Genomic DNA, 22322 nt, shown 5'->3' with positions numbered 1-22322 from the left:
GGTTGGCTGTGTGTGTGTCTAGGCAGGGACATGACGATGCTGGGGAAGCCCAGAGGCTCTGGATGGGAACAAATCCATTTAAACCACTCTGAACCTGGTTCATAAAACTGTGGGTCAATATTTTAAGAGTCACATAACTAACGAAGAGCTCTGCCAGACTCAACATACCGCATCCCAGTGGGTGATAAGACAAGCGCTAGTTCAATGGAAACAGCCCAGGAGAAGATTTTTTTTTTTTAAATCTGCTACTTTTCATATTTAGAATGAGGTGGGCTGCTCTGGACAAGAGTATTCATTTATCAGGTGACCAACACATGAGCCCCAGCCATACTGTCACCCTGTGTTGGATCTAAGTGATGACTGTCTACAGGTAGGGAAGAATTTCGTTAGAGCAAATCAGCAGGTCCCATCAGGCTGGCAGAAGCTGACTTAGGTTCTGTCTCTTGAGTTCACATGCCTGCCTTCCAGCGGGGAACAGCTGAAGGGAAGCTGCAGGAACCCCACTCCTAGGCCCTTCTCCTGGGGGTCTCTGCTTCCACCCCCCAGAACAGTCCTCCTTCCCTCTTTTCTGTGGAGCACCAAGCAAATCATGTCTCTGAAGTGCCTCGTTCATTCCCCAAACAGGCATTTGACATTGCAGCTCTTGGCCTGTCTAACCCAGGTTGAACAGCACCTACACGTGCCCCTGGCCCTGGGACACAGAGGTGGACAAGGCCTGGTCCCCAGACAGGAAAACTGGCCTCAAAAGAGACGGTTGCAATCCAACAATGAGTTCTGGGGCTAGAATCAGCCCAGAGGACCATGGGCCAAGAAGGGTGATGCCTGAACTGCGCCTTGAAAACTCAGCTGTGACTGAGTGGAGGCAGGCTAGGGGTGGCAGGTGGAGGGAGCAGCCTGGAAGCCCCAGGGGGGTCCTAGGAAGTGTGGGTGCACGTCACCCAAGAGGAAGCCCAAAGAGAGATGCCAGTTTCCTCATGGCTGCGGGGGGAGCTGGGCTGAGGCCAGCAGCAGGTCAGTGAGACGTGCAGGGGCCGAGGGAGCTGCAGCCTTTGATGCAAGAAGCCAACCCACCCTTAGCCCAGCCCCTCTGAGGGCCCTTTACACTGTCAGGGGCTGGGCAGTTCTAACAGTGTGGAACTCACCAGGGGAAACAAAAAGGACCAGAATTCTTTACCCAGCTCAGAGTTCAGTGAGGAAACACCCTCTTGGGGCAGACTAGAGAGTCTTGTGTGAGGCTTGCCGAGGTCTCGACAGCTCCTAGGGCAGGCTTCCAGACCAAGATGTCTAAGGGTCGAGATGGCCATGGCCCCGAGGACGACTCTCCCCGCCCTTCTGACCCACTGAGTGGCGTTCGCCAGAAAGAGGTCCACAGATGAAAGAGGCAGAACCTTCAAGTCTTTAGCCGGCGACAGGAGAACTAGAGCAGTAAAAGCAAATGTGCTCAGCCCCTGTGCTCATCCCAGGGGCAACACCGAGACACAGAAGGAGGCCAGAGCCCCAAAGGCAGATGGGAGGAAGCGTTCACATGGGGAGCTGGCGGTGTAGGGATAAGTCCTATTCCTGTCCTCTTGTCCGCCGAGCCGGAGACAGGCAGAGGTAAACCGAGGGCTAAACATAAGACCTCCAGGGTTACAGAATGTCCCAGCCCGGCCAGGCCCGGAGGTGGGCTTGCGTGTTTGCAGGCCCAGTACGGCCAGCCGCAGACGTGGGAGCAGGGAGCCTTGGGGAAAGGCGCTGTCCCTCTGAGGTTGCTGGGCAGGTGGCAAGCTAGGTCGAGATGAGTGACCTCGGCTCCTCTGCTGCTGCAACCCTTGCTGAGGGCGGGAGGTGCCCTTGACAGTCAGGAAGGAAGGGCGGTAGTGACACAGCAGACCACCATGGGCGCCCGTCCCCCAGGTGCCAGCGTGGCCTCAGGGCAGGCCCTGTGTTGACCCCCCGCTGTCAGCAGAGCCCTTGGTTGGGTGCTGCTAAGGAGACCCTGCTGTCCAATCCTTAGAAAGCTTAAGGCAGGCGGCACAGGATCACCTGAGGAAGAGCAGTGGATGGGGCCCCTGGTGTCCTCGCTCTGTAAGCTTAGGGGAGTCACATGACCTCTCGGAGCCTCCCTTTGCTCGTATGAACAATGAGGGGTCTAAGACTTGTTGTGAGACTCAGAAGGGCCAACAGTGGCCAAGCACCTGGCATTGGGCCCGCACAGAGACCCCCAAAGGCATCTGCTCACCCGGGCCAGACTCGGGCCAGCTCCCCACTCCACAGCGAGGTGGACAGGGGCTGCACCCCCAGGCCCATTTCCTCCTCTGTGCAATGGAGGTGGCAGGATCCTCTCTCTCTCCCTCTCCCGCAGTTGTAATGAGGGTCACATGGCTACCATACGTGCAGACAACGTAAAGCACCATGGAAATGTTAGGAATTGGTCTTGCATGAACCAAGCAAAACATTGCAGATAAAAAACATACTTAGGAGTGCCTACTGAATGCCAGATACTGTTCCAGGCCCTGGGAATCAAGGTAAATGGAGCTAGCTGAGCCAGCCAGAGCCAGGTTGGTGGGGGACAGGTGGGATTGGTGGCCCATAAAGAGTCGGGGGTGGGGCTGGAGGGCAGCCTGGGACAGTAAAGGCATCGCAGGTGCAGGTGAGTGGAGACCCAGGTAAGCAGAAGCCAGAACACGGCTGCAGCGTGAGAGAGTAGGATTTGTGTCAGCTGGGAGCTGGGGGGCGTAATCAAGAAAGTATTTGACAGTGCAGTTCTTGGTCTCTGTCTGGGCCGAACAGAGCAGAGGGCTGCGGAGCATGGAGAGTCGGAAAACCCTCGCTGGGACCCGCAGCCCAGCCCCAGGGCCTCGAGCACTGAAGACTCATCTTCAGCGACGACCGGCAGGTCTGCCTTGGGTCCAGGGGGAGAAGGAAGGACTGACATTTCCCAAAAGATTTTACAAGACATGTTGTCTTCAAGGAAGCCAATCCCACCCACGTGTGTGGCTAGAACTGTAGCCCACTCTTGGACCTTTTTCACAAAGCCAAAAAGGGCATGTCAGGGTTACGAGGAGCCCCACAGGGGCCTTTGTAGTGACCGGAAGCACTTGCCCAGTCTGCCCAGGCAGTTTCCTAGGGTGGTTTCACAGCCAGGTCCCCCTGCCAGTGTGCGTCCTGCCTGCGCCTTCCACTTGGCCCATCTCTTCCCGGTGGCGTCGGCGCAGGTGCCCGCAGGAGGTCAGTGTGTCGGGGCTGGGGCCCCACCCCTCCTGCTCATTGCTGCAGCCTCCCCGGGGCCCCTCTAGTGCTGCAGGCCCCGATTGCACGTGTGCCCTGGACAGCCCCCCCACCCCCACCCCCAGTGGAACTCTGGGCCTCCCACAGAAATGCAGAATCCTGCAGGGCTTGCTGGAGGTGGAGTTGCTGTGCCGGGGCATGGTGGGGGGAGAACGTGGAAACGCAGATTCCCTCTTTACGGCAGAGGGGCCACTACTGACCTAAAGAACTCGGATTCCCATTCTACCCATTCCAGAAACCGCTTTTCTCCTGGACACATTACCCTTTCCTCCACTTGCACCAGGTAGGCCTGGCAGCCCCTCTCATCACAAGTTAGGGGTAGAGGACAGACTTCAGAGTCAGAAAGCCCAGTCTCCAGACCACGGCCCTGCCACACACTGGCTCTGTAATCTACATGGTCACCATCCTTGGCCTTTCAGACACTTGGTTTCCCTGTGGCAGATTAGGCCTGACACGCCCCTTGCCGTGCAAGGTTTTGTGAGGATTTGATGAAATCACGTGCCCAGCCTGAGACCAGCAGTGGTTCCTATTTCCCTGCAGCCTTTAGTGGTCGTACAGCTGGGGTGGCGGCCCTGCCCAAGGAGAGCTGCTCCCCAGCGGCAGTGAGGCCAAGACTGTCTTGGAGGTGAGCGAAACATGCTCTAAGGTGCAAAAGCAAAGGAGCTTGAGTTCCCAAGACACGCGTCTCGTCCTCTCTCATCTAGCTGCCTTTTGTAGTGTGTGTGTGTGTGTGTGTGTGTGTGTGAGAGAGAGAGAGAGAGAGAGAGAGAGAGAGAGGGATGGAGAGAGAGAGAGAGAGAGAGAGAGAGAGAGAACCTGTGCGTTCTACAACACCCTTATCTCTCGAATATTCTCGTACCTAAAGCCTAGTTTCTAAATCACAATTGCTCTCTCCCAACGTCAGTGGTGACCCACCGTGCCGGCCCCCACTGCGCTTGCCCGGTCTCTGTCCATTATCCAGGGCTGCCGAACCGGCCCCTGCTTTGGGGCTGGGGCCTGAAAGGGACGCCAGCCAGGGAGTCCACCTAGGGCAGATGAGCCACTGAGGGCACCACAGCGGCTCCCAGAGGTGCCGGGGCTTCTGCGCGTCTTGGCCGTACCTCCTCTGGTCAGCGGTTCTAACTCCAGTTGGACAGCAGCTAGAGGTGGAGAAAGGCATGTGTGTCAACACTGTGGTGGAGCTAGCAAGCACTAATTACCCAGCTCTTCAAGGGCACACGGCACAAACTGCGACCTGGTTCTGCTTAGGGGGAGTTTTCTGCCACAAGCGCAGGTCTGCCCGGTGCCTCGGAGAGCAGAGCCCTGAACCTTGGGAAGGGAGCGAGGCTTCTCTAGCTTCTTGACGCTGACAAAGGGCTTTCTGCCTGTCAACCAGGCTCCTGGCAGTCCCCTCCCCCCTCCCTACCGCAGCTACTGGGCCTCCCTTTGGCAGGGCCCGAGGGCCGCTCTGAACTGGAGCCTCTGGAGACGTTCTTTGAGGTAGAAAAACAAGCGGCTGAAATGTGCCTCCTCGCTGCAGCTGGGCCCCGCCCGCTGAACCTATAGAAAGGCCCTGGAGTGGATTCAGCCTCCCAGAAGAGGAAACCTGGCTCCGGCTTCACCCGCAGGTCCTGTTATGTCTGGCTCCAGAGGCCTTCTCCTCTGGGGTTTTCCACGCCTGTGAACTCGGCCCCATTCATTTCCCTGTGGTTTCATGGGAATGTCCAAAACGCTCAGCAGGTTGCAGTGAGCCCAGGAGGAGAGGGGTCAGCGCGAGGCCCGAGCGGCGGCCGGAGCACCCTCCACTCGGGCCTGCAGCGGGGTGCCCGCCGGCTGTGGATGGGCGCCCTTCCGTCAGTCTGCTGCATTTCCTTTGGTGCTCCCCCAACCTACCCACCCACCCAGGAGACTGCCTGCGGCTCCCTCCCTCCAGGCCGCCCCTTTCCGGCTCCGGCTCCGGGCTACCAGCTCCACCCTGGCCTGGGATAGAGCTGCACTGTGCTCCCTTCCCATCCCCAGCAGCTTCCACTTTAGCGCTCATCCGGCCGCTGACTTCCCATCTCACCGGCTCCTGGGCCCTTGCATTTTCCACCACACTACACTCAATTAGGGGCTGTGGGGAGAGCAGCGGAGGGCCCCTTGAGGGTGGCCAGTGCCTCCGCTCCCGCCGGCAGCTCAGCTGCAGAGAAGGGGCCACGCCCAGGCGCACAGCCCTTGTGAGAGGCCTAGCGGCTGCCTTCACAGCCAACGCGAAGCCCAAGGGCTCCTGGCCCACAGTGAGGATGTGCCCAAGTGGGGAAAATTTAGTCTTCAGAAGAAATGAATTTGAAACTGGCTGGGAGCAATTCTTATCAAATTTCCAAGTTAGCAGTTTTCACCGAGAGCTAATTGAACAATCTCTGTAAGCGGTCTAATTCCATTTGCAGGAGGTTCCCGCAGAGTTGTGAGGAGTGCCCTGGTGGCTGAGGGCAGAAGAGGCTGTTCTAAGTCTCTCAGTTGGTTTTGATCTTTGAAAATGGATGCATTTTCAGGTTTGGGCAGCAGCCGTGCCACTCTGCCCTGGCTGCCCGGCTCCCCAGTCACTTCCGAAGCCACGTTCTGAGTGTTCTGGGTATGGAAAGGCTGAGTGAGTTTCTCGTCTGGTTAGCCTGGTAAAATGGATCTGGAGACGGAACATCCTTGGAGGCTGAGCCACTCTGGCCAGGCAGGCTTGAGAGTGTAGGTGCAGAGGAGTGGAGAGGCCAAGGGCCGGGGCCCTGCCCGTCGGCACCACGCTGGGCCAAGACCCCGCTGCCGGTGCCAGCCTCCCCGTCGTCTCTGGGAGTTCTGTGGGAGCGCAGCGTAGCCCGCTTGGCTTGGCCAGCCCAGCGCTGACCTCAGTCTGGACTGTGCCTGCCCTAACTGTGGGTCGGCCCACGGAGGCTGCCCTGTCCCTAGGCTGTATTCAAGGGGCCTCTCTTGACCTGACGGGTATGGGCCCTTCTCTTCTCTCCTGTGCCCAGTGGACTTGAGAAGACAGTTTTAGGGACAGGGCCTCGGGTTATGCTCCGCGGTTACCTGCGTGCTCGTCACACACGGTCTCCCCTGGGGTCCTTCTTCAGCAGAGGGAGGCCCAGACAAGCCTTTTCCTCTCCACCCAAACCTCTTGGGCCAGCCTCCCCTGCTGGGAGTTCACAGCTGCGAGGATACATAGCCTCTTCCCTGGGTAGCCACTTCCTGCCGGACGGTTGGTTGGTCTGGTACTGACCCCCAGGTTCTTTCCCATTAGCTCCTTTGCCTCTGAAAACATAGTCAGATCTTTTGGAAACTTAAAACAGCAATCAGAAAACAGTACAGAGGCCCTTCTCACCCTCTCTTCAAACTATTACTTCTTTCACCAACAAACGTATTGAGAGGAGTCCCCACTGGACCGCCTCCCTCACCCTTGAATCTTTGGTCTTCGGAACCAACTTCCGCACCCTCAGGGCTGTGGCCACAGGCTCCTCCTTGCCGAGTGCAGTGGCCTCTCCAAGGCCCCCTCCTCAGCTCAGGGTGTGCACGGGGCACAGCTGCCCAGCTGGAGCTGGCTCCCTCTTCGGCCATCTGGGCTTCTGGGCCACCTCGTCACCCTCTGAGGTCCCTCCCCTCCGCTCCCAGAGCCTCACCTTGGCGTGCAGCTCCGAACTCGGGCCTGCCCTGGCCTTTCTTGCTGCCTCTGGCTGCGGCCTGCAAGCCCTCAGATTCGTCAGCTACCCCCCGACTGCGCAGGGCCTCTGGTCCCTGTGCCCCACTGCCACCGTGTGCTTCCCTTTCACGGCTGCCCTCATTCAGCAGCCTCCCCCAGCTCCCCCGCGCAGCCCACATCCTGGAGTCTGGCTCCCCAGGCCCCGGAGGCCCGTCCCGCCCTCACCTCGTAGCCCTCCTCCCTCTTCCCTTGATTCCTAATTTTCCGAATGTGGCGGATGCATGTTTTTCCCTCGTCCACACCTTTGCTCTTTTATCCCTTTCATGTGAAGTGTTTCCCTCCTCTTGGCCGTCTCCTGAAATTGGTCTTAGATTTGTGGGTGTATCCCCCCACCCCACGAGGCTGGGGACTCCTGGAGGGCAGGCCAAGGCTTCCTGGTGGCAGCAGGGCCCGGGACATGGCAGAGGCAGCAGGGTGTCGAGGTCACACAAACTGGTGGCGAACCCAGCTGCTGGTTACGAGGTGCGGGACTTGGGCCTGATCACCTTTCCTTTCTGCACCTTAAGCTTCCCCACACATTAGAAAGGGGTGGAAGCACCTCCCAGGCTGCAGGAGGATTTAATGGGCCACACCTAGGCTGTCGCCTGCCCTCTGTCGCAGGTGCTTGTCTCTTCCCTCTCTCCCTGCACCCATCCACAGCAGCAGCTCCGAAAAGGTTTCAGGCTGAGTGAGTGAACAAACAAACGAATGGCTGGAGGGGGGCTGGGTAAAATGACAAATGCCACCAGCTTGCTGTGAGTGGGGACAGGTGCTCTGTAGACTCGGGGGATGGGCAAAGAACAGGGGAAGGCTGTAGCTTCCTTCTCAGTGCTTGGGAATGATGTCAGCTTCCTAGGCAGAGGGCTGTGTGCCCACGCAGAAAAGGGGCTTTGGGGCAGGGACCCAGCCCTTTCAACTTCTGAGTGTGCACCATCCTGGGAGTCCTTCATCGTGCACAGACTTACTGAGCGTCTACACTGTGCCAGGCCTCGCACTGGGCCCAGGGTAGGCGGCACTGGGTGGGGAGGGGAGATACAGCCTATGATCAAAGGGGTGATCACAGCAGTGTGGGCTAAGTGCTGTGATGGGATAGGAACGGGATGCCCAGGAGGCACATAGGAGCCAGGTGGGCCCCTCGTGCTGCCTCCCCAGAGGAAGGGACATCTGAGAAAAAGAGATGGGGGAAGAATGGTGTAGGATTCCAGGCTAAGGGAACAGCAGTGCAAATGGACAGAAGCAAGAAAGAGCCCCAAGAATTCAATATGGGGACTTCCCTGGTGGTCCAGTGGTTAAGAATCCGCCTTCCAATGCAGGGGACGAAGGTTTGATTCCTGGTCGGGGAACTAAGATCCCATATGCCGTGGGGCAACTAAACCTGCGCGCTCAGGAGCCCACACGCCACAACTAGAGAGAAGCCCGCAGGCCGCAATGAAAAAGATCCTGTGGGCTGCAGCTAAGGCCCTATGCAGCCAAATAAATAATAAATATATTTTTTAAAAGAATTCAATATGACTGGAGTGTGAGGGTTAGGGGGGCAGCGAGAAGGGAGAGGTGACCCGAGCACATGACAAGAGGTGGCCTGGAAAATCTCGTTTTACCGGGAGGTGGAACTGTCCTGAGGACAGTGGTCGCCCCTGAAGGGCTTCAGGCAGGAGAGGGGCGTGGCCATCCAGATTTGCCTTTGAGAGAGAAAGCATCTCTCTGGGTGTGAAGACTGAAACAGCAGGGAGTGGCTAGAAATAGGGACGCCAGTTGCTAAGAGATGGAGGCCTGGACCGAGGTGGTGGCATTATGGCGGGAAGCGTCTAGGACCTTGCTGTATTCAGCCCAAACCCTAGGGTCGGGGCACCCAGGCCAGTCACTGGCGCCGTATGCGTAATAATAATGTAATATTTATTTAAGACCAGGCACTTGTCTATCGTATGCCCATTTTTTTCAGGTAAATAAATTGAGATTCAGAGAGGTTAAGAAATTTACCTGAAATCACACAGCTAACGAGTGGTAGAGCTGGGACTCAAGGCGAGCTGCTGAGCTGGTAACCACTAACCTCCTCCTCTCCAGTTGCCCGGGCTGTGCACTTGCATCAGGGAAGGAGGGGTGTCAGGACAGGTGAGGAGCATGCGCCTCACCATAGGACACGCCCAGCTGCCCAACCAGAGGGCCTCCTGTGGCCACAGACACACCCAGTTTCTTCATGGACAAGGGTGGGCAGCCTTCCTCCGAAGAGGCAGACATTTTAGCCCATTTCTCTTTTAGCCACTGCCTCACCCCTGTCAGGTAGAGCGGCCTTTCCCAAACATCATCCTTTAAGATGTGACACAAACAGTTTCAACCATCAGTGAGCAGTAAGCGCCGCATCCCAGTAGCTCCTTCTCACCAAATCCTGATGCATGTTAGCATCTTAAAGGCAAAGGGATGTCCTATAATAAAAAATCCCATGAATTAAGGCCCTAGCATTTCATATATATCTATACTTTTTTGTTAAGTAAGTAACGTCAACACAGTCTGGCATATACCATTCTAGACAAGGCATCTCTGCTGCGTGAGGAGCGTGTGTACTTGTGTGTAGCTTGCCTGTGGTCTTTACCTGCCATCTGCCGTAGCAGGTGAGGGACTCTGAGGCCTCTAGGCTTGCTCACCTCCTCCCTGGGATGAGAAGCCTTCCCTCCAGCACCTGGAGGCCCAGAGCACAGGTAGGTGGGGTGCTGCGGAGTTAGTGCTGCCGAGCTTGCATCCTGGCACGGCCCCCTGGCTAGACCTTCATCTGTCTGTCACAGCAGAGCCGGCCCAGCCCTGCGGGGTCATGGGGCCCCTGGTGGCACTGAGCTCCAGATGCTCAGCAGATGCCAGGCCTGAGACCAAGGCCCCGGCTCTGAGGATTTGGCTTGCGGTTCTGGAAGGTGATCCTGGCTGGTGGCCATTCCTGAGCCCTATTTAGAGCAGTTGTCAGGCAGTTGCTGAGATCCAGCGCCCGCCCCCCTCCCCTGCAGAGGGGAGTGAGCTCATGCCTGTGCCGCGCTGGGGCGGGGGCTGGGTTATGATCAGGGCAGGTACTCAGACCAGGGAGCAAGTCTGAGGCCAGGGCAGTGTGCAGGGCTCCATCCCGGCTTGGGTTTCACACCCCAGTCGGTATGTGCAGTTTGCTCTCAGAGGACATCCTAACCACCCAGGACAGCTTGGAGCATCTCTGAGCTCTGGCTGCGGGCCTGGGCATGCAGCTCTGCCCCTCAGAGGCAGGAGGAGATCAGGGTGAAGGGGTGCTTGCTGACCGGTCAGCTGTGGGGGCGCCTCTTCTAATCAGCCTGCCTTCCCTCAGAGCACTGTTCACTCTCCCTGACTGAGCAAAGCCTTCAGCCCCAGAGCTGGCTTTGGCCAAGGAAAAACACACTGAATGGGAGCCCAGAGACCCCTGGACCTTGGGCCGCAGGGCTGCAGTTTATAAAGTAAGGCTCCTTCCTGCCCAGAAGTTGCTGGGTTCTAAGCTGCTCCTGCCACGTCCCAGGTCCTGCGGCAGGAAGATGCTGGGCGCCCCCTGCTGGCCCGTCCGGGAACTGACCCGTGAGGAGGACCTGTGGAGCCCCGTAGGAGCGGGCCCCTTTGCTGGCCCAGATGAGAGCAGCGACACCCACCTACCCCCGCCCCAGTACTGGCCAGCCCGGCTCCCCTTCCGGATGCCCGGCCCCGTTTCTGGCGGTGAATCCTGAACTCATTGCAATCTGGCTGCTGATCGCTTGCCTTTCCCTTGGCCTTCCTGTTGCCACGCTGCGTGGGGGGACCTGCGCCATCGTTGCTGCACCCTCCCAGGCACCCCAGGGCTGGATGGGCTCGGGCTCCAGGCGCTGCTCTGCTTTCTCCCGCCCACAGGCTTGCACTTCCTCCCCGCCCCGCCCCCCACCTGGGGGTGTAAGAAGGACTTTGCGGACAGGTTGTGGGGAGACGGTCCCTGCAGCTATCCTAGGACACTAATGAGCTGTGGCAGCACCGAGGGATCGGGCTCACTGCTGTGCCACCTCCCTGTTAGGTGACACTGATGTTTTTCTGGGAGGCATGGGCTGTATCTCTGAACTGTCTTGGAGGGAGGCTGCCCTCTTAACTCCGGCCCCCTGTCCTGAGGGGCGGGCTGAGACACTCACGGATGTGGAGCCCCCAGAGGTACGAAGGGGCCTGTCCAAGGTCAGCCCCTGCGACCAAAGCTTCGCAAGACTTTCAAGGTAACAGGAGCGCACTTGTTTTTCTCTCGCCAGCCTCAGGTGACTCGTGGGACCGTACTGGGGGTCTCTGGAGAAGCAGCTTGACTGGGGACTGTTATCACTGCCTGGGGCTTCGGGTATCAGTTCCACCCTGCTGTCCCTTCCCTGGGTTCTCCGCCTTATATGAGATCCTGAGGCGGGAGAGCCCCTGCAGGAAATAGGAGCTAGAGCACCGCTCATTAGGAGGCTCCCTGAACATTCAGTTCCTTTGACCCAAGGGGTGGGGGTGAGGTTAGAGAGGGCGGGGCACAGGCCGGAGCCCCCGCCCCTCCAGCCCTGCGCTGCTGCTTGCCCTGCCCTAGCCTGAGCTCACACAACCCTCCTATGGGGCCATGCTGTCCCCTGCTGGCCACACTTGCAAAACGCAGCCCAGGCTCAGCCCCAAGGTTACAGGTGCTCCCTCCTCGCCCAAGCCTGAAGCTGAACTAGACCGCAGGGCTCCAAGGAGCAGCCTGTGTGCCCCCGGCCCACAGTGATACTGGGACTGCATGGGGATACAAGTCTGGAACCGCCCGGCACAGTCACCTGTGCTGAGTAGGCAACAAATGAATGGCTGAATTGTGCATCTGAAGCGTTTATGTGATGATGTTCCGCAGGGTCTGACCAACAGCAGGCAGACGTCAAGTCAGACATCAATCTAGCAGGACTTGAGACTCCTCTCGAGTTGACAAGATCTAAATATGAAAACCAAATGTGAAGAGTCAAATGGTGCTAGACTGTGACACAGGTGGCCCTAGACAGGCTGACCCTTGTTGCCAGGTATCTAATCAGGCAGTAAGTGCCCAGGAGGGATGGAGATGCCCTTCAGGGAAGACATGGAAAGGTCAAAGGAGGGTGACAAATGGCAGGGATGGAAATCACAGGGCACCATGCGGCTTGCAGGATCTTAGCTCCCCAAGGACCAGGGATTGAACCGAAGCCATCGGCAGTGAAAGTGCGGAGTCCTAACCACTGGACCGCCAGGGAATTCCCAGCACCTCCCGTGTCTTGAGGCTGATGTCACGCCAGGCACAGGGTCTGCCCTTGAAACATGTTTTACTCCTGTTGGTTTGCACAACCACTCTGTGAAGCACGTGCTATTATTATCCCTGTTCTACGTTCAAGAAAATAGAACAGAAAAGGCCGGTAACTTGTGCAGGGTTCTACAGCAGGAACATGCTGGAGCTAGGATGTAGGCCTCGCTCAGGAGGTTTGGTGGTCGGGTTCCAGTGCATGAACTCGAGGAGTTTTAGCAGGAAATGATATGCTCAAGGACAGGTTTTGGGGTGGGAGGCAGGATGGCCGCTTAAAAGACTGTTGCTGCAACCCAGCGGGGAATGAAGAAACTCATTCTATACACAGGCCTCCTGCATGGCGGAAGGGCCACTGAGACCTGACCCTTGCAGTCCTTCACCCAAGCCCTTCCCCATGGTGGGTGGTAGGCTGGGGGTCGGCCCACCACGGTGCCCACACAGGAGGAGCTAGGAGTGCAGGCCCTGGGTGGGCCTCCTCCCGAGGTCCAGGCCAGGTCCTGGTGGTGCCTGCCCTGGGGCATTCCACAGCCCTTTTTCCTCACAAGGTGGGCTTTGCAGGGAGACAGATGTGCTCTGGGCGACAGCCCGGCAGACCAGAGCCACCCCTCAGCGTAGAGGCCTAGCCTGGGGAAGGCGGGGCTCTGCCCACTCACGCTCTTGTCCCCCCACTGGCTGTTTCTTCCCAAGAGCTTGGGGAGGGGACGAGGCTAACCCCAAGCACTGCCCACACCTCCAGAAGGGGACGTTCATTTCGGGCCCCCAGCTGCTGCCAGGCCTGCCAGAGCTTCCTCCCTGACCTCTCCTGCCTCTGTGGGAGAAGCATGGGCTTGACATACAACCTAGAGCTTCAGATTCAAGGCTGGGAAGAGGCTCCCCTAAGCTGGGCAAGGCCCCAAGAGTCTCCCCAAGGAAGGAGGCTTTCCCCACGTAGGGCACCAGCCCACACCCACGCCCCTTCCTGGAGGCTTCAGCTCTCGTACACGTGCCTGATCCACTTGTCCTCTGCGGGCGCCCTGGGCGGGACAGCAGCACGTGGGCTTCCTGCCCCAGATCGGGGGGCTGAGGGTGTGCTGAGCTCAGTGCGGAGATGCGGCGTCCCCCTCTGCCTGGCTCCTGCGCTTTGGCACACCTCTGCCCTCCCCCGTCAGTGACTCTTGGCCTGCTTTGGAGCCACATCCATCCACACTCGTGGACCCTAATCACACTCGGGTGAAGCAGGCCTGGAGGGTTGACTCCTAGAAGGATGGTTCTGTGGTTTGAACACCTCAGCAACGCCTTTGTCTTGTCCCAAAACGCACGGCTTTCCTCTTGCCCTCTGTGACTCTCCTGTTCATCCTCAGAGACACTCATCTTTCCAGGGGGGAAAAGAAGCCACGTACTCCTGGGAACGGGGGGCCCTGGGTCTGCGCGCCTGCCTCTATACGCCCCCATGCAGAGTCCTCTGGCTTCTCATGGCCTGCCCGGGCATAGCGTTTTCTTACAGCTGGACGTGGCCCCCAGTGTTCTGGGAAGCTTAGTCATTCAGCAGAGATCTTTACTGAGCACCTTCTCTGGGTCAGGTGAGGTCCCAAGCACCAGGGCTACAGGGGGGAATAAGACAGGCACCATCCCTGCTGTCCAGGATCCCCATCTAGTAGGAGACCCAGCGCACGAGCTAACACATCAGCAGGGAAGAGTACAGACTGGTTAGTGCCGTGAGGGGCATGAGCCGAGGAATGAGGGGGAAGCAACTTGCAGGAACAAAGTAGATTGGATGCCCGGGGTGGGGGGCAGCTTGAAGCTGACACAAGGGTGCAAGAGAGCCAGCCAGCAGAGAAGCAGGAAAGAACGACCCCCGCGGTCCCTCCCCACTGCAGGCTCGTGGAAGAGTTCATGCTCTTGGCCAACATGGCCGTGGCCCGCAAGATCCACTGCGCCTTCCCCGAGCGAGCCCTGCTACGGCGGCACCCCCCACCCCAGACCAAGATGCTCAACGACCTGGTGGAATTCTGTGACCAGATGGGGCTGCCCATGGACTTCAGCTCTGCAGGGGCCCTCAATGTGAGTGCTGGGAGCACAGGGCCCGGGGAGGCCCTGCTTAGGGAAGGAGGAAGAAGGCCTGGGAGCCGGGCTCAGCAGCCTCTGCATCCCACCAGGGTCCGTTACCCTTTAGCCAGATCCCCACCCCCACCCCAAGGGAGAGGGGGGCGCCTGGGGACAAAGCCTGCAACTCACAGGGCCTGGGAGGGAGCCCGGGAGACGGAGGGAGTCCCCTCAGGGCTCAGCTGTGGGCAGGGGTCCTGTGGCCAGGGATGGGCCGGGCTCGGACCCAGAGGCTTCCGTAGGGGCTGGGATTATTGGGAGCCAGGGGGTGTTCTTCACGGGAAGGGGTATCAGATGCTGCCCACCTGGAACTGAGCAGCATGGGGCTCAGGAATCCATGCTCGGCTCGCACTGCACAGGAGGGAGACTGTCCCCATCTGTGCTCCAGGCCTGGGGTAAACCAGCCCGCCCAGGCCAGCCAGCTGGACATGGAAGGACTGACCTCAAGCCAGGACCCTCGAGGCAGACCCAGTGTGGGACACAGTCTGGGGGCTGCCGGCCCCCCTGCGCCCCACCCATGGCCATCTGAACAGGGCTGGGCCCCTCGGCTGACCTTTCCTCCCCAGGGCCAGATGATCAGTGGGTGATGGGGCCCCAGAGCCTCTCCCCAAGCCTGACTGCGTATCACATGGGTTCCTTCCAGAAAAGTCTGATGGAGACATTTGGAGATGACAAGTACTCACTGGCCCGGAAGGAGGTGCTCACCAACATGTGCTCCCGGCCCATGCAGGTAAGGAAGGGCCAGTCCTCCATCCTCCGCCTTCTCCTTGGAGCACCCATGCCTCCGCGGGCTCGGAGAACCTTAGGGGAGGGTTGGGGAGGGTGCCCCCCGGCAACACCCAGCACAGGAAGTCCCTGGGCTCCTGAGCTTGGCCTGCTGCCTCCTGCCCAGACTTGCCTGTGGGCTCAGTTAGAGGAGACATTTCAAGCCCCGCTGCCCTGCTGCCCCCCTGCCCCCCTGCATGGCCTCTGGGGCTCTGTTTCCTGGCGGCAGGTGGGGAGCCATGCCAGGGCACGTCCCAAGACTCCAGGGCCCGGACCCCACACACCAGACCAGCTCGGGCAAGGGAATGGGGCCTGGTCAGCAACTCATGGTCAGGTGGGGACCCTGGAGGGGAAAGAGAACGTTGGTCTCCCGGAGCAGCCTGCGCAGGGGCCGGTCCTTAGCCCCCACTGAGGCTTGTGGGCCCCGGGCAGAGAAATCTCCCTGTCGCAACCGGCCGGGAGAGGGGGAATTGAGGCCGTGAGGCTGTGTCTGCAGCTAGAGGACAGGCCGGCCGCCTGGGAGGCAGACAGTGGGCTTGCTCCTGGCAGCCAGTCGCAGCTGTCCGAGGCCGTGCTCCAGCCCCTGTGGGGCTGAGCATCTTGGGAAGCAGCCGCCCCCGTGGACTGTCAGGTCGGCGGGAGCTGTGGGTGCTAATGGGTCCAGCGGTGGGCCGCGGCCTGGCCTGGGAGCAGTGATAGACCATCATTCAGGGGCTCGGTCACTGGGCAGATTCAGTCTGTTTCCCAAGAACAAGATCGTCTCAGCTGGTCGCAACCGACTTGTTTTCTGAGACCTCACAGCTCTGCCAGGAATGGGACCGTCAGGTCCGTCTGGGTCTGGCGGCCGTTACCCTGCCCCCAGTCACCGATGTCTGTCCCGCACCAAGCACTGTAAAGCGCCCCCCATGGAGGGGGGGGCGTGTGTCTCTGGCCACTGGGCTTGACACCACATACAAGCCCGACGAAGCTGCCGTTCCCTGCCCTCAGCCTCTGGAAGCCATCCACCTCTAAGGCCAACCCAGCCCCGGAGGTCCAAGGAAAGGAGCCCAGTCACCCAGAGCCTGAAACAGACCCGGCTTCTCCTGGCCTTGCCTGCCAGCAACCTCAGAGGCCAGCCTTTGCCTGCGGATCTGATGTGAGGGAGTGACCAGAGTGACCGTGGTGCCTGGTTCCCTGTCTGTGTCCCAGTTCTGGGCCCTCACCCATCCCACGCTGCCCAGAGGCGCCTTCGCCACCCAGGAAGGGAGCCGGGGCCCTCTGCCCTCCTCAGCCCAGCTCATCTGGGGAACTGGGCCACTTCTGAGAACAAGGTCCAAACATGGCTCACAGTGGAGGCTGCTCCCTCCCCCAATGACTTACCCGAGATGTAACCCAGGGCCCAGTGGGAGCTGGAAGGGAAGCAGAGTTGGGTAGCCGAGCAGGGCACCGCCAGCTGCGTCCTGGATTCCAAGGCCGTCACGCACAGAGTAACCGGAGCCGGCTGTCCATTTGTGCGAACACACGGGAGGGTGTGAGGGTGAGCAAGCGGCAAGGGAGGGAGCGAGCGAACACACGAGGGTGTGACTTTGGCCCTGGCAGAGGAACCTGGTCACTTGCTCCCAGGTAGCCGCGGGTCCTGGATCCCCAGCCCTGAGAACTCGGGGAGCGCAGGGCAAGCGGCTTCAGGGCCCGTGGCCAAGGCTCTCAGCACAGCTGCACCGCGTGGGCCAGGCTGTTTGCTGGGCCCCTAGAGAAGCTCAGCGTCTCTCCTTGGGCCACAGTCCTAACTCCTGCCCTGCAGGAGGGCCTTTTGAACTCAGAGCTCTGGGTCTCGGTCTCAGGACAGGTTGTCAGGGGCAGGAAGGGCTGAGACTGGGAGACTGGCCAACCACTGCCTCCCTTGGCTGGTGGGAGGTGGAGTATTGGGGGCACAGAGGTGCTGGGGTGCAGGCGTGGCCTTCAGCAGGGCAGGGATGAGGACTAGAGGGCAGGAGGTCGGCTAAGACCAAAGACTGGACCAGGGCCAGAGAGGAAGAGCCAGGCGCCCGTTTTGCTCTGGGTGGAGGGCATCCTGGACCTTCTCTCCTACCTCCCGCTCTGGCCACATGGTGGTGTTGGGCTTTGTGTCCTGGCGAAGTCCTGCAGCCCCCGGTCCGGCAGGCCCACGGGCTTTCTCTCCTGCTCCCCACTTCAGTGTAGCTCCCCCAGCCCTGTCCTGGGGAGGGGGCCAGCCAGAAACGATCCCTCCTCCTGGTTCCTGGCAGTAACAGCCGTTAAGACTCAGCAGCGACCGGCTGTGGAGGAGGATGAGTTCCAGCCCCTCCCCGCTGTCCTCTGACTTCAGCACAGGGTCTCCCCTCCCCTCCCCTCCCCGAGGGCTTTGGTGGCAGGTCCCCCAGGGCTCTGAGGGAGGAGTCCCTTCAGCATCTTAAGGGTTCCCAGCAAGAAACACAGCCTCTCCCCCCGGCCTACTCCACTTCCGGTCATTGGCAGGGGGCTCTGGGCAAGACCTGCCCTTGCCTTCAGCAGGAGAGGGGCAAGGGCACCCACGGCTCCGCCCAGTCTCATGGCAGCCCCAGGGGTCCCCTCACACAGAACAGCCCCTGACGTCCTCGGGCCTGCCCGGCTTTGCTCAGCTGCCCGCAGCTTGGCAGGTGGGTCCACGCCCCCAAGACCGCCCCTCGTGAGGCTCTGAGTCTCCCCGGCTCGCGGAGCACACCCAGCGCGCACCCAGCCTGGCCAGGCTCTGAGGTCCGCCCCACCTCCCCAGATGGCCTTGTACTTCTGCTCGGGGGTGCTGCAGGACCAGGCGCAGTTCCGCCACTACGCCCTCAATGTGCCGCTCTACACGCACTTCACCTCGCCCATCCGCCGCTTCGCTGACGTCCTGGTGCATCGCCTCCTGGCCGCCACGCTGGGTAAGGGGTGCAGCACGGGGCAGTGCCAGCCTCGGCCCAGCTAAGGGCTACTCCCCCCACCCAGAGTGGGTGCCTGGCGGCCAGAGGCCACACTGCCATGACTGTGAAGGCCCCAAGGGGTGGGCAGCCCAAGCAGTAGGGGAGCCTGTGCCAGAACCTCCCCTGTGAGCGTGTGCTAGGGGCTCGAGGGCCCTCACCGTGGCAAGCCGCCCTTTCTCGGCCCTCCCAAGCTGGGCATCAGGGAGGCCTCAGCTCTGCGCGGGGCTCCCAGGCCCCATCTGACCCGGGCCAGGGGCACCATGCTGCCCAGAACCCCGCCAAGGACGGCACACACACAGCACCCGCCAGTGGGCCCCCGACCACTCTCTGCCCAGGCTACAGGGAGCTTCCAGATGTGGAGCCCGAGGCCCTGCAGAAGCAGGCTGACCACTGCAATGACCGCCGCATGGCATCCAAGCGTGTGCAGGAGCTGAGCACCAGCCTGTTCTTTGCCATCCTGGTCAAGGTGAGGCCGCCAGCCTGTCGTCCCTCCCCTTCCCTCCACCCCACCTGCCCGCCAGGGCGCCTGTTCACAGGGAGGGCTCCAGGGGTCCGGGGCCTTTGGTAGCTGGGGTGGGCCCTGGGGGGAGACTGCATCCCCTGGCCGAGCCTTGGCTGGAGCCCTGCCATGCAGGAGAGCGGCCCACTGGAGTCGGAAGCCATGGTGATGGGCGTCCTGAGCCAAGCCTTCGACGTGCTGGTGCTGCGCTACGGGGTACAGAAGCGCATCTACTGTAATGTGAGTACTGGGGGCTGCCAGGGCCCAGGTTAGGGGTGTTCTGAGCAGGCAGAGGGAGCACCGAGCCGCGCCCACCTAGCACATTCCCTTCCCACCTGCCTGTGCCTGTTCCCACTGCTGGGTCTCCTCCCTGTTTCCCCAGCATCTGGGGAAACAGCCCTTGGTAGACACACGAGCAGTGACACTGCGCCCCTCGCTCAGCTGCGGGCTGTGCTGGCACCACGCTCACCCGATGGGTCCTGCCGAGACAGCCAGCCGCGCCTGCCTGGGATCAGGGATCCAGGCCGAGGGTCAGGCCTCTTTCCCAGGGACTTGAGCAACCAGAGATCAGGTCCCTCCATAACCAGTATAGGAAGTGGGGTAGGCAGGCTTCGGGAGGTTTTTTAAAGGAACATAGGGGAAGGAAAGACCAGAGAGAATGGGCCGTGGCCACTCTGGAAGCTGTGTCCCCTGAGAAGCAGGAAGAGGCTGGCCCTTGCCCTGGTCCTGCCCTGGGGCTGCTTCATTCGAGGTTCTTTCCAAGGGTACTTGGTGCCAGTCTAATGCCACCTGAGGGACCTGTTCCAGCTGACCTTGTGGTTAGTGAGTCACCACCTGGCCCCTGACCTTGGCTTTGAATTTCCCAACACCCAGAGGACCTTGGGGAGTGCAGAACGCGGCACACAGTGTGGAATAAAAGTGGCATGAATGAAATGGATTAGAGCAGGAGAGACAGAATGGAGTCAGCAGGAATCAAGTCGGGCTCTCGTCCTGAAGCTCACTGAACAGCATGGAGTTCAGGTCTAGATCGCCTCTGCTCACAACCCAGCCCTCAGTCTGTGCTAACAGACCCAGGGCCGGGAGGGGCGGCAGCCCTCCAGCCTCAGGTGCCCGGTCCACCTCGACCCTACAGGGATGGTCCCTGATGAGGCAGACCCACCACCTGCCCCGAATGACACGTGGAGCCACCGGTGCCCCCCTCAGTGAAGGCCCCTCTGTGAAGGTGGCCTCTCAAGGCCGCCCAGAAGCTGGCCGGAGGCCAGAGGCAAGGGTGCGGGCCACCCCCCGTCAGAGGTCGAGCAGCCACTGGCAGGCAGCAGGGCAGGGAGCTCCCTTGAGGCCAGTCAGAGGCGGGCCAAGGCGAGGGGCTGCTTCCAAGCACTGGTGGCCTTGCAGGGTCAGAGATTAAGAGGCGGCGCCTAGAGCCCGGGTCCTGAGATGCAGGTGTGTGCACCCCCAGGCGCTGCCCCTGCAGTCATACCGTTTCCAGAAGGTGGGCAAGAAGCCGGAGCTCACGCTCGTCTGGGAGCCTGAGGACGCGGAGCAGGGGCCGGCGCAGCAGGTCAGACCCGGGGGTGGGGCAGCTTTTCCGGAGCGCCACTGGGTCCCCGTCCACCCCACTCTTGGCGAGCCCCCTCCGGCCTCCTGGGCGCGCTCCCCGGGCCTCCCCTCCTGGGCTCCCGGCTGCGATTTCCGGCTCTACCCAGCGAGGCCGGCAGCGGCTCCCCGTCACCACTCCTTGGGCCTAGCCTCCTGGCAGCACCTTCCTTCCCCGGAATCACCCACCCTGGGGAGAGGCAGCGGCCTCTGCCTACCTCCCTAAAGCAGGGCCCTTAACTTCGGGTGTCCTTTTGAGAATCTGATGAACACCGTAGACCTCCGACCCAAGGAAACAGCTTTTTACCTACGACACGCTTCAAAGAGCAGACCCGGACCCCAGTGGTTTCTCCCTGGCGCTGAGCGGCCCCAGCAGGCATTGCCCACAGCAGCGCGTGGCTCCTTTGCTTCGCACCGGGACCCCACGGCCTCAGCCCTGAACAAGCTCCGCTTACAGATGAGCCAGTGGAGGCCTAGGGAGGCAGAGCGAGGGGCCCCGGGGCCCGGCTGGGTGGACAGCCCCCCGGGCCACCCCCTCACCGGCACCCGCGTCCCCTGCTGGGCTCTGCTCTGCCTCAGGTCGTCAGCATCTTCAGCCTGGTGGAGGTGGTGCTGCGGGCAGAGGCCACGGCCCTCAAGTACAGCGCCATCCTGAAGCGACCCGGCACCGAGGGCCTCCTCGACTGGCAGGACGAGCAGGGCGGCCGGGACCTCGCGGAGGAACAGGACTGAAGCCGCCAGCCAGCCCACCCCTCCCCCACTCCCGTTAGGAATAGGAACTTCGGGCACCAAAGGGGATTCTTAATTTGGTTTTTAACAACTCAGGGTTTTGTTTTTATTTTTTCATTCTATTTTATTTTTGCAGCTTGGTTTTCAAACTGGAGGGGGAGAGTGGGGTTGGATGGAAGGCTGCGGGCTGGCCGGTGCTCAGCAGCGCAGAGCTAGACCTGGTCCTCCTGGGAGGCCAGCGCCCCTTCTGCCAGGTTACCCACTGCCCTCCCGTGCCCAGAAAACCAGGGGTTTTCAGTAAATCAGAGTCATGGAATAAAATCAAGTGTGAGTGCTGCCTGGTGTGTGGGGCACCGGGGTGGCCAGGGTAGTGGGGTGCCCCTTGGACCCAGGACAGGGGCCTGGCCCGGGCTCCACCCGTCACAGCTGAGCTGGGGTTGCCACCCTTGGGAGCCTTTCCGGCAGTTCCAGGATGATTCAGAGCTGGCCGCGTGGCAGATTGATGCCAGCCCCTCATTCTGGCTGATTAGAAACGGAATTAGTATGCAAGACGGCAGGCTCACCCGTCACCGCGCCGCATGTAGCTGTGTCCATCCCCACCCCAGCACTTCCTCTCTGCCGGCTGCCGCCCCCCGTGGCCCCAGGACGGGGGCTTGGGCCCTGTGCCGCCCACCCCCACTTACAAGGCCGGAGCTCTGGGTGGCCCTCTCCACCTTCCTTGGGGGGGACAGCACCCCAGCATCTCCTGTCCCGATCCTGTGCCCTGGCAGCAGCAAGGGAACCTGGGGGCAGAGCGAGGCCTGGCCCTGCCCGAGGGGAGAGGCCCCCAGACCGGCCTTCCTGACCAGAGAGGGGCAGGTGTGCTCCTGGTGGCCCTGGCCTGGCCCAGTCGACTGCCTGCTATCTGCCTGAGCACCAAGCGATCCTTGGGGACCCAGGGGCAGAGGTGGGAGGCCACCGCACTCGGCTCTCTCCCCGGCTGGTTTGACCTAAGCCTGTGCTTCTAGTTTCCCCAGCAGACTAGAGAAACACAGGTTGGCTTCCCCAGGAGCCGCCAGAAACTAGGGTTAAAACCCCATGGGGACCAAGGTCCCAGTTCCACCAGGCTGATTCCTGGGGTGTTGGTATTAACAAGCTCACTTGATCTGATTTCAGTGAATTTTCTTCAAAGGAAACTTCAATGGAGCACCTTGTAGGAGGGCTTCGCCGTGGCTGGAGTGGTGACGGGGCCTGGCTGCCTTGGTCTCAGCCACCGGCCGGCCGTGGCTCACATGCCCCCAGCGCTGGGCCGGGTGCCAGAGGGGGACAAAAGAGACATCACTGTGCCCGCCCTGAGTTCCCTTCTCTCCTCCTCCAGCACCTTGACCAGCTTTCGGTCTGTCCATCCTGCCACCCCCAAGACATCCCAGAGGCCACCGTTCCCTCTCTGCTCCTGCCCCAGAGCCTTCTAGAACCAGCTATCTGGAAGGGAAATGGTGAGGGTCCAGTGGTTTGGTATTT

General features: G+C 60.6%; 1 protein-coding gene across 2 annotated transcripts in view; it reads left to right on the top strand.

Annotated features, from left to right (window-relative positions):
• DIS3L2 (DIS3 like 3'-5' exoribonuclease 2) overlaps window positions 1-21376 on the top strand; it is a 373782-nt gene extending 352406 nt beyond the window's left edge. For both annotated transcript variants that reach the window (XM_060015926.1, XM_060015927.2), the window contains 7 exons: window positions 14072-14255; window positions 14941-15027; window positions 17812-17959; window positions 18334-18464; window positions 18633-18737; window positions 19957-20058; window positions 20673-21376. In XM_060015926.1, the coding sequence (XP_059871909.1) occupies window positions 14072-14255; window positions 14941-15027; window positions 17812-17959; window positions 18334-18464; window positions 18633-18737; window positions 19957-20058; window positions 20673-20825 (910 nt within the window). In that variant the 3' untranslated portion in view covers window positions 20826-21376. The remainder of the gene's footprint in view (window positions 1-14071; window positions 14256-14940; window positions 15028-17811; window positions 17960-18333; window positions 18465-18632; window positions 18738-19956; window positions 20059-20672) is intronic.
• Window positions 21377-22322: the final 946 nt, after the last annotated feature.

Source organism: Delphinus delphis, chromosome 7 (assembly GCF_949987515.2).
Source record: "Delphinus delphis chromosome 7, mDelDel1.2, whole genome shotgun sequence".
Taxonomy (NCBI): Eukaryota; Metazoa; Chordata; class Mammalia; order Artiodactyla; family Delphinidae; genus Delphinus; species Delphinus delphis.
The sequence above is the reverse complement of the archived record's forward strand: the minus strand, read 5'-3'. Positions and strand labels throughout refer to the sequence as shown.